The sequence below is a fragment of the Coregonus clupeaformis genome, chromosome 8 (genome assembly GCF_020615455.1).
Source record: "Coregonus clupeaformis isolate EN_2021a chromosome 8, ASM2061545v1, whole genome shotgun sequence".
Classification (NCBI taxonomy): domain Eukaryota; kingdom Metazoa; phylum Chordata; class Actinopteri; order Salmoniformes; family Salmonidae; genus Coregonus; species Coregonus clupeaformis.
Genome location: NC_059199.1, coordinates 30,743,432 through 30,758,491, shown reverse-complemented (window position 1 = coordinate 30,758,491; position 15,060 = coordinate 30,743,432). Strand labels below are relative to the sequence as shown.

The 15,060-nt window shown below is 44.2% G+C and overlaps 1 protein-coding gene across 1 annotated transcript; it reads left to right on the top strand.

Annotated features, from left to right (window-relative positions):
• The first annotated feature begins 362 nt into the window (after window positions 1-362).
• On the top strand, window positions 363-13,954 carry LOC121572794 (polyhomeotic-like protein 1). Its single transcript, XM_041884824.2, has 15 exons — window positions 363-527; window positions 1,048-1,166; window positions 1,392-1,487; window positions 1,733-1,810; window positions 3,647-3,784; window positions 4,024-4,188; window positions 4,482-4,563; window positions 6,281-7,305; window positions 7,409-7,532; window positions 7,810-7,985; window positions 8,792-8,882; window positions 8,995-9,082; window positions 10,526-10,679; window positions 13,064-13,274; window positions 13,618-13,954. The coding sequence occupies exons 2-15, from the start codon at window positions 1,050-1,052 to the stop codon at window positions 13,767-13,769; spliced, it is 2,697 nt and encodes an 898-aa protein (XP_041740758.2). The 5' UTR covers window positions 363-527; window positions 1,048-1,049; the 3' UTR covers window positions 13,770-13,954.
• The last annotated feature ends 1,106 nt before the right edge of the window (window positions 13,955-15,060 follow it).

The following is a 15,060-nucleotide window of genomic DNA, read 5'->3' as shown; positions in this document are numbered from 1 at the left end:
TTTTTTTTTTTTTTTTTTACCTCGTTTTAAAATACAAATGTAACGGTAGTTTTACTTATAAACGCATCTTAGTTAATAGGAAGTTAAAACGGTTTCGTTCATTTTACATACATCAAACAATGATTTCTGGAAAATTTGTGTATGGTCACAAAATTGGGGTAACCAAGCTCATTGTAGCGGATGCACAAGGCTGCTCGAGTTAATATTTCATGATGCAGCTACAGTGTAACAGGAGGCATCACATACATTGTCGCAATTAATGACATTTTAACCGTGTTGCTATTGCAGGTAGATATTACGTTGTAACTATGTTGTTGTTACACATTTTGGCACGTGACCTACGTCATTCCATTGCGCCGGAAAAGAACAAACATCAGAAGGAGGCGTTGTCCTCCACCCAAATTTATGCAAACTATCAACAACCTAATTGAATGTACTGTAATATCGTCGTGCAAAAGGAATTGTTGCATACTGCTACGCATTGAAGTCGAGAGAGAAACATAGGTGGCAATACGCCAACGTCCACGGTGAGCAAGGGATTTGCAGCAGACGGTGCTCATGGGTAGCTAGCTAGTTACAGTAACTAGCTTTTGTGCTAGCACTGTCTGCAACTAGTTACTGTAGCTAGCTAGTTAACTACTGTACTAGCTAGCAGCACTCAACTTGCTTTTAATTATAGTGAAACAAGTGAGCTGCATAATATGTGGATAGCTAGCTAATAATATTTTACAATGCAAGCTACTAATAATGCATGTAATACTAGCTGAGATGTATTGAATTTATGTTGCATGACAATCAAATGTTTGCAAGCAGTCAGGTGAAGGAGTGAACGAAGGAATGGCATTCTTGATTGATATATACAATATCTTGTCAACATGTAAATACAGATGTTAGTTTTCCAGGCATGACAGATATATTCCACACCTTACTGCTCCACAAAGCTGCAGTGTGAATAATATTTTACCTTCAACCAGTGACTGATAGCCATGTCTTTTGACATTGCTTTCTAGGCAGCATTTGATTGAAAGCTTATCTTGTTTTCCTCAGTGATGGAGACAGATGGGGACCAAAACCAGGGCTCTACCAATGGAACCACTCCATCAGGGGTGAACTCCCGCCCCTCTCAAATGAACTCCATGTCCCAGTACGAGAGACAGGCTGTGCAGGTCAGTACATGTGGGTGTGCTTGCATATGAATGGGGATATTATGCATAGCCTATGCCTTTTTCTGAGATATTGTACTCAGTGTCACACAGGATCATCTGTAATTCTTGTCTGTAGCATAGTTATCTCATTTTCACTATGTAAGCGCTCGTATATCAACCTGCAGGTTATTGACAGTGCAATTTTCATTACTCCCTCTCCCTGTTTTCTATCTTGTGTAAATGAAGGCCCTTCAGGCGCTGCAGAGGCAGCCCAATGCAGCGCAGTACTTCCAGCAGCTGATGCTGCAGCAACAGATCAACAGTGCCCAGCTACTACAACAGGTAAAGAACCATCTTTATGAACCGCCCTTACCAATAATGCATGCTCAGAATAGGGGACATGGGTGCTGTTTTGACATTGTCAGGTTACGATTGGTTTGCTATTTTAAAAGGCAGAATGTTTAGGCTATAGGGTGGCAGTACAATATGTTGAAACATCATCATGAGGTTTGGTAAATAGTCTGTTTTTTTCAGCTCTAAACTATGGCAATGGCTTTTGGCATTATTCCTTGTTGTCCCTGTTTTAGGCCACCCTTGCTGCCAGTCGCCAGTCCAGCCCTCCCACCAACAGCACCTCTCAGACCACCAGCACAACAGTCACATCTGTACGTTTACACATACATGCCTCTTTCAGAACTAGCACAGGCTATAATCATTGACACAAATACAGCTTCAAATAGGGAACTCCAGTGATATTTGATAATTTTCAGTTTGAACACCTGTGACATTTTATATACAGTGGGGGAAAAAAGTATTTAGTCAGCCACCAATTGTGCAAGTTCTCCCACTTAAAAAGATGAGAGAGGCCTGTAATTTTCATCATAGGTACACATAAACTATGACAGACAAATTGAGGGAAAAAAATCCAGAAAATCACATTGTAGGATTTTTAATCAATTTATTTGCAAATTATGGTGGAAAATAAGTATTTGGTCACCTACAAACAAGCAAGATTTCTGGCTCTCACAGACCTGTAACTTCTTCTTTAAGAGGCTCCTCTGTCCTCCACTCGTTACCTGTATTAATGGCACCTGTTTGAACTTGTTATCAGTATAAAAGACACCTGTCCACAACCTCAAACAGTCACACTCCAAACTACACTATGGCCAAGACCAAAGAGCTGTCAAAGGACACCAGAAACAAAATTGTAGACATGCACCAGGCTGGGAAGACTGAATCTGCAATAGGTAAGCAGCTTGGTTTGAAGAAATAAACTGTGGGAGCAATTATTAGGAAATGGAAGACATACAAGACCACTGATAATCTCCCTCGATCTGGGGCTCCACGCAAGATCTCACCCCGTGGGGTCAAAATGATCACAAGAACGGTGAGCAAAAAACCCAGAACCACACGGGGGGACCTAGTGAATTACCTGCAGAGAGCTGGGACCAAAGTAACAAAGCCTACCATCAGTAACACACTACGCTGCCAGGGACTCAAATCCTGCAGTGCCAGACGTGTCCCCCTGCTTAAGCCAGTACATGTCCAGGCCCGTCTGAAGTTTGCTAGAGTGCATTTGGATGATCCAGAAGAGGATTGGGAGAATGTCATATGGTCAGATGAAACCAAAATATAACTTTTTGGTAAAAACTCAACTCGTCGTGTTTGGAGGACAAAGAATGCTGAGTTGCATCCAAAGAACACCATACCTACTGTGAAGCATGGGGGTGGAAACATCATGCTTTGGAGCTGTTTTTCTGCAAAGGGACCAGGACGACTGATCCGTGTAAAGGAAAGAATGAATGGGGCCATGTATCGTGAGATTTTGAGTGAAAACCTCCTTCCATCAGCAAGGGCATTGAAGATGAAACGTGGCTGGGTCTTTCAGCATGACAATGATCCCAAACACACCGCCCGGGCAACGAAGGAGTGGCTTCGTAAGAAGCATTTCAAGGTCCTGGAGTGGCCTAGCCAGTCTCCAGATCTCAACCCCATAGAAAATCTTTGGAGGGAGTTGAAAGTCTGTGTTGCCCAGCGACAGCCCCAAAACATCACTGCTCTAGAAGAGATCTGCATGGAGGAATGGGCCAAAATACCAGCAACAGTGTGTGAAAACCTTGTGAAGACTTACAGAAAACGTTTGACCTGTGTCATTGCCAACAAAGGGTATATAACAAAGTATTGAGAAACTTTTGTTATTGACCAAATACTTATTTTCCACCATAATTTGCAAATAAATTCATTAAAAATCCTACAATGTGATTTTCTGGAGAAAAAATTTCTCATTTTGTCTGTCATAGTTGACGTGTACCTATGATGAAAATTACAGGCCTCTCTCATCTTTTTAAGTGGGAGAACTTGCACAATTGGTGGCTGACTAAATACTTTTTTTCCCCACTGTATTTGAGTTACTGGCACTTGCATTGTTTCATTGTCTCCGAAATAGTCAATACAGTTTGCTTTGGTTGTTTTCAAATACACTTTATTTATTTCCTCTTCAGGTGAATGTAACCACTTCTGGGGGAGGGGCCATAACCAGCACCCGCACTATAGGCCCAGGCTCTTCCGCGACATCCACCATAAGCCAATCAGTGCTGCTGGGTGGAAGTGCAGCAGGACAGGGACAGATGTATCTGAGAGTGAGAACACATGCACCATTGCCTGATTCACACTATAAGGCCGACCCGAACAAAACCTTGCTGGCTCAGATATTTTCAGCACAGTTTCAATTCCACTTCAGTGGATTCATAACCAGGTCAGCACAGTACAGCTTAGCTTGGTGTGGTTCGGGCTTGGCTAAGGAGTGTCGGTATTGTATCTGCTTTTGTCATTTGCCTCCATGAAAGGACTGTTGACAGTCTCTTTTGTTGTACTATAGGTGAACCGGTCTCTGAGGGCTCCCCTCTCCTCACAGCTCATCTTTATGCCTGGTAGCACGGCAACCACTGCCATGGCAACAGTCACCCAGCAGCCACAGACTCAGCAGCAGCAACAACAGGAAGTTACACCTACTTCCTCCAGGAACCAATCAGACAATGACCAGGTATGGATCAACTTTGTATTTGTGACTGAGAGCATTGGAGTGAGTCCTGCTTTAGTGATGTAATCTAGAATAGCTTCGTCCAGATCTGTTGGTGTTGTTTTGCCAGTTCCTGTGGTCATTACAGCACAAACAGATCTGGGACCAGTCAAAATCTAGAATATTTGCAGTAAAACTACAGTATTGTACTCTTAAATTGGTGAAACTCTTGCTTGTACTTCTCTCGCGCCCCTCTCTCTGGCCTCTTCTTTCCGTCAATCCTCATACACCCATCTCCCCCTTTTTCTCTGGGCCAGGTGCAGAACCTGGCTTTGCGATGTGTCTCCAGTCCCAAGGGGGTCGGGGTCAAGACTGAAACCCCAGAGAGAGGTGAAACAGGTGGGGAGTGAATTCGCAGCATACAGTGCATTCGGAAAGTATTCAGACCCCTTGACTTTTTCCATATTTTGTTACGTTACAGCCTTATTCTAAAATTGATTAAATTGTTTTTTTCCCCTCATCAATCTACACACAATACCCCATAAGGTCAAAGCAAAAACAGGTTTTTAGCATTTTTTGCAAATGTATTAAACATAAAAAACTGAAATATCATATTTACATAAGTATTCAGACCCTTTACTCAGTACTTTGTTGAAGCACCTTTGGCAGCGATTACAGCCTTGAGTCTTCTTGGGTATGACGCTACAAGCTTGGCACACCTATATTTGGGGAGTTTCTCCCATTCTTCTTTGCAGATACTCTCAAGCTCTGTCAGGTTGGATGGGGAGCGTTGCTGCACAGCTATTTTCAGGTCTCTCCAGAGATGTTCGATCGGGTTCATGTCCAGGCTCTGGCTGGGCCACTCAAGGACATTCAGAAACTTGTCCCGAAGCCACTCCTGCGTTGTCTTGGCCATGGCTGTGTGCTTAGGGTCGTTGTCCTGTTGGAAGGTGAACCTTCACCCCAGTCTGAGGTCCTGAACACTCTGGAGCAGGTTTTCATCAAGGATCTCTCTGTACTTTGCTCCGTTCATCTTTCCATTGAGCCTGACTAGTCTGCCAGTCCCTGCCCCTGAAAAACATCCCCACAGCAAGATGCTGCCACCAACATGCTTCACCGTAGGGATGGTGCCAGGTTTCCTCCAGACGTGATGCTTGGCATGCAGGCCAAAGAGTTCAATCTTGGTTTCATCAGACCAGAGAATCTTGTTTCTCATGGTCTGAGAGTCTTTAGGTGCCTTTTGGCAAACTCCAAGCGGGCTGTCTTATGCCTTTTACTGAGGAATGGCTTCCGTCTGGCCACTCTACCATAAAGGCCTGATTGATGGGAGTGCTGCAGAGATGGTTGTCCTTCTGGAAGGTTCTCCATTCTCCACAGAGGAACTCTGGAGCTCTCTCAGAGTGACAATCGGGTTCTTGGTCACCTCCCTGACCAAGGCCCTTCTCCCCCGATTGCTCAGTTTGGCCGGGCGGCCAGCTCTAGGAAGAGTCTTGGTGGTTCCAAACTTCTTTCATTTAAGACTGATGGAGGCCACTGTGTTTTTGGGGACCTTCAATGCTGCAGAAATTTTTTGGTACCCTTCCCCAGATCTGTGTCTCGACACAAACCTGTCTCGGAGCTCTACGGACAACTCCTTTGACCTCATGGCTTGGTTTTTGCTCTGACATGCACTGTCAACTGTGGGACCTTATATAGACAAGTGTGTGCCTTTCCAAATCATGTCCATTCAATTGAATTTACCACATGTGGACACCAATCAAGTTGTAGAAACATCTCAAGGATGATCAATGGAAACAGGATGCACCTGAGCTCAATTTCTAATCTCATAGCAAAGGGTCTGAATACCTATGTAAATAAGGTATTTCCGTTTTTTATTTGTATTAAATGTGCAATTTCTTTTTTTTAAACTGTTTTTCTTTGTCATTATGGGGCATTGTGTGTAGATTGATGAGGAAAAAAATCAATTTAATCAATTTTAAAATAAGGCTGTAACGTAACAAAATGTGGAAAAAGTCATGGTGTCTGAATATTTTTCGAAGGCACTGTACTTAGCCTTACATACTTATCATACTTACTTACCTGTTGGTTATTAATTTCCTTCCTCATTCTTGTCCAGCGACCTACTCCCTTATCCAGTCATCTCACCAGCAGTTCAACCAGTCCACTCCGCAGTCTCCCACTAAACCAACCCAACAGCAACAGTCCCACATCAAGATCCCCACCTACATCCAGAGCTCCAACGCCAACCTGTCCTCTCTCAACCTCAAGACGGGCAACCACCACTCCAACACCCCCTCCTCACCCTCCACCTCTGTCCCACTCTCACAGCTCCTCCTTTCCGGACCCAACTTTGGCCGGGGCGGGGCTATCACCACGGTAAACTCCGCTTCCACGGCAACGCACATTCTGGTGCCCACCTCCAGTGCACCCACCCAGTCCCACAGTTACCAAGTTGGTGCTGCCACCATCAAGCCCAATGTTAGTACTCAAACGCTGGTGGTTCAGCCTCTGCAGAAAAGCACTATTAATGACAAAGGAGGCCATGGGAACGGTCCCATTCCAATCCAGCCGAAAACTCAACAGGGTCTCCGTATGCCCCTGCAACTGCCCTCCCGCAACCCGCCTCCCATCCTCCCCGCTCCCCCTGCCAACAAGCAGACTAGTGCCGCCCAGCCTCCGCCGCACATCCCAGTCCAGATAGTAGGGGCCAGGCCGAGCTCCATAGGAAACCCCCAGGCTTTGGCCTTGGTCCAGGCCCGGAACGCCTGTTCCCAGGACGGCGCTACCCTTCTAAATAGCTCCAGCAGCGCCAGCCTCCTCACCATGGTGTCCTCCATCGCATCCAGAGAGGGAGGGGGTATAGGCCGAGGGGCAGGTCTAAAGAGCCTTCAATCAGCCCAGGAAGCCCTCTCATTGGCCCACATTTCACACGTGCAAGCGCAAGCCAATCAGAGCCCTGGGCTGGATCAAAATCAAAATTGCACCTTGGCCACCAGCATCTCCTCTCAGTCCCAGGCCGCCATCTCTCCTCCCACCCTCTCCCGTTCCTCCATCACTCTACCCCTGCCGTTGGTTGAGGCAAGCAATGCATCCACTGTAGTGGCTGCCAATGGAGAGTCTGTGTGTCCTCAGCCTCCCCAGGTGAGGTAGCACTGATAGCACTGATGACACTACAAATTACAGATTTTTCTAAACTACGTAGTAGTTGTTGAGTCCATTTGTGAAATAATGACATTCCTCTCAGGGTAAGGCGATGAAGAGGAAATCCGAGTCAGACGCAGCCAATGAGGAAGATGGTCCCCCTCCTCCCCACCTTGTTCCAATAAGTGAACACTCCCCTGTTCTCTCCTCCTCCGCCATGGAAGCAGGTAAGGAGTCGGCTACGAATGTGCCCACTTGTCTTAAATACTTAGCCTTTCTCATTCCTCTCTTTTACGACCACTGGAAGGATAAGAGTGCAGGGAGACAATTTTCCACCATAGCCCAGCCACCAACATGTCAAATCCCCTTTGATCAATACCTATACATGATTCCAAAAACCTCACGTTTGCATAGATTTAGACACTGTGGCCAGGCAGACTTGCTCAAATTGTTCCAAAATATATGATAAAATCCTTTCTCTGCCCTCACCCTTCTTTTCTCAAGGCCCTTGTCCACCTTCTCCCTCCCCCTCTCCCTCTCCTTCCCCTGCCCTCTCGGTGCCCCGTATGGGGGGTGGCCAGGGGGAGAGAGCCCCCCCTCCACAGGCTGTGGTCAAACCCCACGTCCTCACCCACCTCATAGAGGGCTTCGTCATCCAGGAGGGAGCTGAACCCTTCCCTGTATGTACAGTATTCACCTTAGGCTTTGTCATTTTTAGAGTAGTTGTAGTTCTCATATACAATACAACGTCCATTCATACCCTTTGGGGATATACAGTGCATTCGGAAAGTATTCAGACCCCTTGACTTTTTCCACATTTTGTTACGTTACAGCCTTATTCTAAAATGGATGAAATAAAAAAATGTCCTCATCAATCTACACACAATACCCCATAACGACAAAGCGAAAACAGGTTTTTAGATTTTTTTTTTGCAAATGTATAAATAATTAAAAACAGATATCTTATTTACATAAACATTCAGACCCTTTGCTATGAGACTCGAAACTGAGCTCAGGTGCATCCTGTTTCCATTGATCATTGAGAGACCTGAAAATAGCTGTGCAGCGACGCTCCCCATCCAATTTGACAGAGCTTGAGAGTATCTGCAGAGAAGAATGGGATAAACTCCCCAAATACAGGTGTGCCAAGCTTATAGCGTCATACCCAAGAAGACTCAAGGCTATAATTGCTGCCAAAGGTGCTTCAACAAAGTACTGAGTAAAGGGTCTGAATAATTATGTAAATGTGATATTTCAGTATTTTTTTTAAATAATGGGGTATTGTGTGTAGATTGCTGAGAAAAAAAAGACTGTAACGTAACAAAATGTGGAAAAATTCAAGAAGTCTGAATACTTTCTGAATGCACTGTATAACATCTGATGTAAATAATGACATGTACTTTAGATCAAAACAATATTATCAATAATTCCCTTTAATCAGTAATGTTGTACACAACACATTTTGTTCCTGTATTTTGATTGACAGGTGAGTGGGCCAGTGAAAGAGCCAGCTGGAGAAGATTTGGCCATGGACAATCCAGATGCCAGTCAGCCTGAGACTGTGAATACAGCTACAGGTTAAGCTCAGACCATAGTCTAAGTCACGTTTCCATCAAAGCCACTGGTTTGACTACAAACTGTAATTCATATAGTTCTTTAAACCCCCCTTTTTCTGTTCTCTCTTCCCAGTCCTGAAGTGTGAGTACTGCAAAAGCTTTGCCCCAGCCAGACAGTTTAGAGGGACCAAGCGCTTCTGCTCCTTGACCTGTTCCAAGAGGTATAGTCGTATAATAGTACAAAGTCACTACAGTATACTGTATGTCTACTATACTGAACAAAAATATCAACGCAACATGTAAAGTGTTGGTCCCATATTTCATGAGCTGAAATAAAAGATCCCAGAAATGTTCCATACGCACAAAAAGCTTATTTCTCTCAAATTTTGTGCACACATTTGTTTACATCCCTGTTAGTGAGCATTTTTCCTTTGCCAAGATAATCCATCCACCTGACACATGTGGCATATCAAGAAGCAGATTAAACAGCATGATAATTACACAGGTGCACCTTGTGCTGGGAACAATAAATGGCCAATCTTAAATGTGGAGTTTTGTCACACACCACAATGCCACAGATGTCAACATTTTAAGGGAGCGGCGCAATTGGCATGCTGACTGTAGGAATGTCCACCAGAGCTGTTGCCAGATACTTTAATGTTAATTTCTTTACCATAAGCCGCCTCCAACGTCGTTTTAGAGAATTTGGCAGTACGTCCAACCGGCCTCACAACCGCAGACCACGTGTAACGACGCCAGCCCAGGACCTCCACATCCGGCTTCTACACTTGCGGGATCATCTTAGACCAGTCTCCCGGACAGCTGATGAAACGGAGGAGTATTTCTGTCTGTAAAAATGCCCTTTTGTGGGGAAAAACTCATTCTGATTGGCTGAGCCTGGCTCCCAAGTGGGTGGGCCTATGCCCTTTCAGGCCCACCCCACCCATGGCTGCGCCCCTGCCCATTCATGTGAAATCCATAGATTAGGGCCTAATTAAAGTATTCCAATTGATTGATTTCCTTATATGAACTGTAACTCACTAAAATTGTTGCATGTTGCATTTATATTTTTGTTCAGTATATATGTCAGTATACACTGAGCGTACAAAACATTAGGAACACATTCCTAATATTGAGTTGCACCCCCTTTTGCCCTCAGAACAGCCTCAATTCGCCGGGGCATGGACTCTACAAGGTGTCGAAAGTGTTCCACAGGGATGCTGGCCCGTGTTGACTCCAATGCTTCCCACAGTTGTGTCAAGTTGGCTGGATGTCCTTTGGGTGGTGGACCATTCTTGATACACACGGGAAAGTGTTGAGCGTGAGAAACCCAGCAGCGTTGCAGTTCTTGACACTCAAACCGGTGCGCCTAGCACCTACTACCATACCCCGTTCAAAGGCACTTGAATCTTTTGTCTTGCCCATTCACCCTATGAATGGCACACATACACAATTCGTGTCTCAGTTGTCTCAAGGCTTAATTATTTTTTTTTTTACCTGTCTCCTCCCCTTCATCTACACTGATTGAAGTAGATTTAACAAGTGACCTCAATAAGGGATCATAGCCTTCACCTGGATTCACCTGGTCAGTCTGTGGAAAGAGCAGGTGTTCTTAATGATTTGTACACTCAGTGTATGTCTACTATGTCTCCATGTTGCTCCAGGTATAACGTGAGCTGCAGCCAGCACTTCCGCCTGCGACAGGGGGTTCACCTCTCCCACTCTGACGAGGACGGAGTCCTGAGGAGGAGGGTTCCCCACAGGACCAGCTCCGAGATCGCCAGTGCCAAAATAGCCGGGAGACCCTTACCAGTCAAGGTAATGGTCAGTTCATCATTGATAGTTGTACACTTGTTTTTGAGCTGGCATGGATGACTGAAGAGCAATGTACCCTCTAATCTTTTCTGGCACTGAGTAATTTTTAGGTCTGCTGAGCGCAAACTTGAACGTAGTGATTTTCTTTGCATATTCCTGCACGCGTTTACTGTGAAAACTGAGGCTATAACCACTTTAAGTTACAGTTTTAATAGAGGCCATGTAGGCTACTGTGGCTATTTGATCATAATGTAGGCCTACCAGAGTGGCCTACTATCAAAAACAATGGAGAAAATGCATCCCATAACATTTTAACATGGAAATAGCTGTTCTATTATTCAGCCTATAGTGTTCAATGTAGGCCTACAATCCATGAGACTTTTCATAAAAACATGCAGGACTTGACATTAACCTGTTTATCCACTTGTCCTTGAGACAAGGAGGTGACTGAAAATGCTGTTGTGTTGTTTGATGCAAGAAACCACTTTACAAAATGAAATGCATTATTATTATCATACCATTATTACAGAGAATCAGACAAATTATGCTACCCTCTGCCTATTGGCTACTTAGCTTATTCAAGCCTGTCTCAAAATACAACACTGCCCCTTTAAGAAAAAAAAAGCTCTTTACCTGACTCGCTTTTCAAAGATGCCTAGAAATGTACACATCCTGTAGTTCAGTTGGTAGAGCATGGCGCTTGCAACGCCAGGGTTGTGGGTTCGTTTCCCATGGGGGGCCAGTATGAAAAATGTATGCACTAACTAACTGTAAGTCGCTCTGCTAAATGACTAAAATGTAAATGTAAAATGTGCTCTTGTAGGAAGCAATCACTCCCCTATTGCTGACTACAAATTATCTATAACTGAGCTAACAACTCACTAACTAGCAAAGGATATGAACAAAATGTGCACACGTGGCTGCGTGGCAACTCTTGCTTTGATCTCAAAACAAGTACATCTACTCATGACCGCTCATACTGTAAACACAGTCCAGTTCAATGTAAATGGCACAGATCCATATATGGCAATGGTCTATTTGCATATAGGCCTACTGCAGCTCTGATTGTTTATGCCGCACCGGTCTGTGTAGAGTACGGGCTGAGTAGTGTGTGTCAATGCAATAGAATCCTACTCAGATGCGTTCTGCCTACAATAAAATCTCTTGCATAGTTTGTTTTGTTTCAGTATGTTGCATTGAAAGTGGCTAATATTGCGTTGAATCGATCACAATTGCCACAGTAAAGGGAAACGTTGGTAGTGTTAACAGGGAAAACTCTAGAACAGTGGTCACCAACCTTTTCTAAGTCAAGATCACTTTCTGAGTCAAAATGTAAGCAGAGATCTACCGCTCAGATTTTTTTTTACATGACTTAAAAAACTTAAGCCTATGCAACATTAGCCAATTAAAAACAGTACTGTAGCAATGAGGTTTGTGCAGTAAGCTATAAGCCCAATACATTATCACCGCATATTGGCTTTGCTTGAATTGCCCTGCCAATGCGTTGTTGTTCAGGCCATTTGAGGTAGGCTATATGATCACACCGGTAAATAGATCAGATGTTGTATTAATTGTGAGGCACAGCTAAGTGAGCATACATTTAAATAATTTGCTTTTTATTTTTATTTTACTGGGCTGATGGTGCCTGCATCTGATGATCAGTCTCAGCGGAGGGAGAGAACAGCAGACTGAGGGTCCGCCTCTCAACATCCCTCCACTCTCCCTTTCCTCCACTGACCAAAAAGGGACACCGTCTTCCAGCTGATGGCGAAACTCGAGTCGCATCGCATTATTTCTGCTTCATGCACAAATTCATGCTGTTAAGTTAAATATTCCTCCAATATATTAAAAAAGACCCAAGCCGCTAATAATAACAACAACAAGCCTATAGATACACTTTCCTACTCATTCATTACTGCTGCAGTGCTTGTTGTAGCGCTGAGTGGAAATAGGAAGAACGCACATTTGATGGCTAATAAAAGTATTGTATACAAAGTCTTGACAATGCTGAGTAAGAACTTAAACATGAACTCACTCATAAAAACAGCATCTCTTTGCTGTATTCGTTGACAGTTTCTCTCTAGTCTTGGTTTAAACGTTTTGAAATCTCACAGTATCAACTTTGCTGTAGCTTTCTTTGATGCCTGCTACGTTACTGCAAACACGGTCATCTGAGCCATCCGATTGGCTAGCGGTAGCGATCGACCGGTTGGTGACCACTGCTCTAGAAAGTTCAATCTCGTGCTTCTCTCTGTGGGTTGATATTTCTGCGAGGCAGTCCCGGGGGAGGTGCAGCTTAGGGGGAACATTGCTGAAGAGACATGGCCATCCAGTGACTACCCTGTTGCAAACTCACCTCTCATACAGTCCTGGTTCATTGTCTACAGTGCCGCTCCGAGTCCAGCCGTTCGGACGACGTCTCCAGCTGTGAGGAGGAAGAGGACGACCCCATGTCCCTCTCCCCGGCCTCCTCCTCTTCCTGCCACCAGCCTCCCCCCACACTCCGATTGGAGGGCTCGGCGGCACCCCACTTCCTGCCCGGCAGCCCCGCCCAGTGGAGTGTGGAGGAAGTGTCTCAGTTCATATCATCTCTGCAAGGTTGGTACCACAGAGCTGAGCTACATACTGTAGACATCATTGGTTGATACAGTAAAGAAGGACATGCCTTGTCATGCAACAACACCCAAATGCTACTCTGTGTTGTTGTGACTTTTGAAATCTTTAAAACAGTTATCTTACTTGTTTTTTTGTTTTTTAAATCCCTGTATTATTCTATGATAAAGAGAGAGCATGCCATTGCTATTATATTTTCACCATTGTAAATGCTATTAATGTTATTGTCTTGCTTACCGTCTCCCGTCTCTCTCTCTCTCTCTCTCGCCCTCTCTTACTCCGAACCTCTCTCTCCGTCTCTCCTCCTCCTCCTTTTCTCTTCTCCCAGGCTGTGAGGAGCTGGCTGCCCATTTCCTGTCCCAGGAGATTGACGGACAGGCCCTGCTGCTACTCAGAGAGGAGCATCTCATGTCCACCATGAACATCAAGCTCGGTCCCGCCCTCAAGATCTGTGCCCACATCAACAACCTGAGAGACTGAGAGGAAGGATGAAAGGAGGAAAGGAGGGATGGAGAAAGAGAAGAAGAGGTGACAATATGGCCGTTTAAAGACTTTTTTAACCGTGTTAAGTGGGGTCCCTGTTGATTGTATTATACACTATATATACAAAAGTATGTGGACACCCCTTCAATTGAATGGATTTGGCTATTTCAGCCACACCCGTTGCTGACAGGTGTATAAAATCGAGCACACAACCATGCAATCTCCATAGACAAACATTGGCATTAGAATGGGCTTACTGAAGAGCTCAGTGACTTTCAACGTGGCACCGTCATAGGATGCCACCTTTCCAACAATGGAAGCAAGTCCCCGCAGCAATGTTCCAACATCTAGTGGAAAGCCTTCCCAGAAGAGTGGAGGCTGTTATAGCAGCAAAGGGGGGACCAACTCCATATTAATGCCCATGATTTTGGAATGAGATGTTCGACAAGCAGGTGTCCACATACTTTTGGTCATGTAGTGTATTTTGTCAAAACAAACAGAATGAAAGTGGAAAAAATGAGGCTTCTACCCACAAGACGTGGACCTTCAATGTAGAGTATTATGTTACATTATGTGAGTGAGTGAGTGAGCAAACCCTATATATGTGTGTGTAATATTTGCCTATATATTTAAATATACCTTTGTTGGCTGGACTGCCTTTGTTTACGCTGTAGAGAATCATTGCGTTATCTCTCTGTGGAAATTGTGGAAATTGTGGCCTTTTTAAGTAGTTTCGATGATCGAAAATAGAACTAGAACGGAGTCGTCCCTAAACAATTAATAACGTGTTTCATATCATTCCTTATTTTTGCGAGCAATAGTATGGTAAGGTCATGTAAAGCAATGGACCATTGCCTTTGCCAACCATTACTGAGGAGTAGCAAATATATTGGCCTAAGGAAATTTGACAAATAGAGGGTGTCATTTTCTGTCTGCTGAAATTTGCAAAAATACAATTGGTGCACAGGACTTATATCATAAACCTTCCTTTTTACAATGTACGTGAGGTAGCAGCAATAATCTATGAGGATCTGAGGTACAGGTACACCTGATCCAAGTGATAACGTCCCATAGGCTACTGCAGTTTTCCAAACGTGTTTCAGATTATATACAGTGAGGGAAAAAAGTATTTAATCCCCTGCTGATTTTGTACGTTTGCCCACTGACAAAGACATGATCAGTCTATAATTTTAATGGTAGGTTTATTTGAACAGTGAGAGACAGAATAACAACAAAAAAATCCAGAAAAACGCATGTCAAAAATGTTATAAATTGATTTGCATTTTAA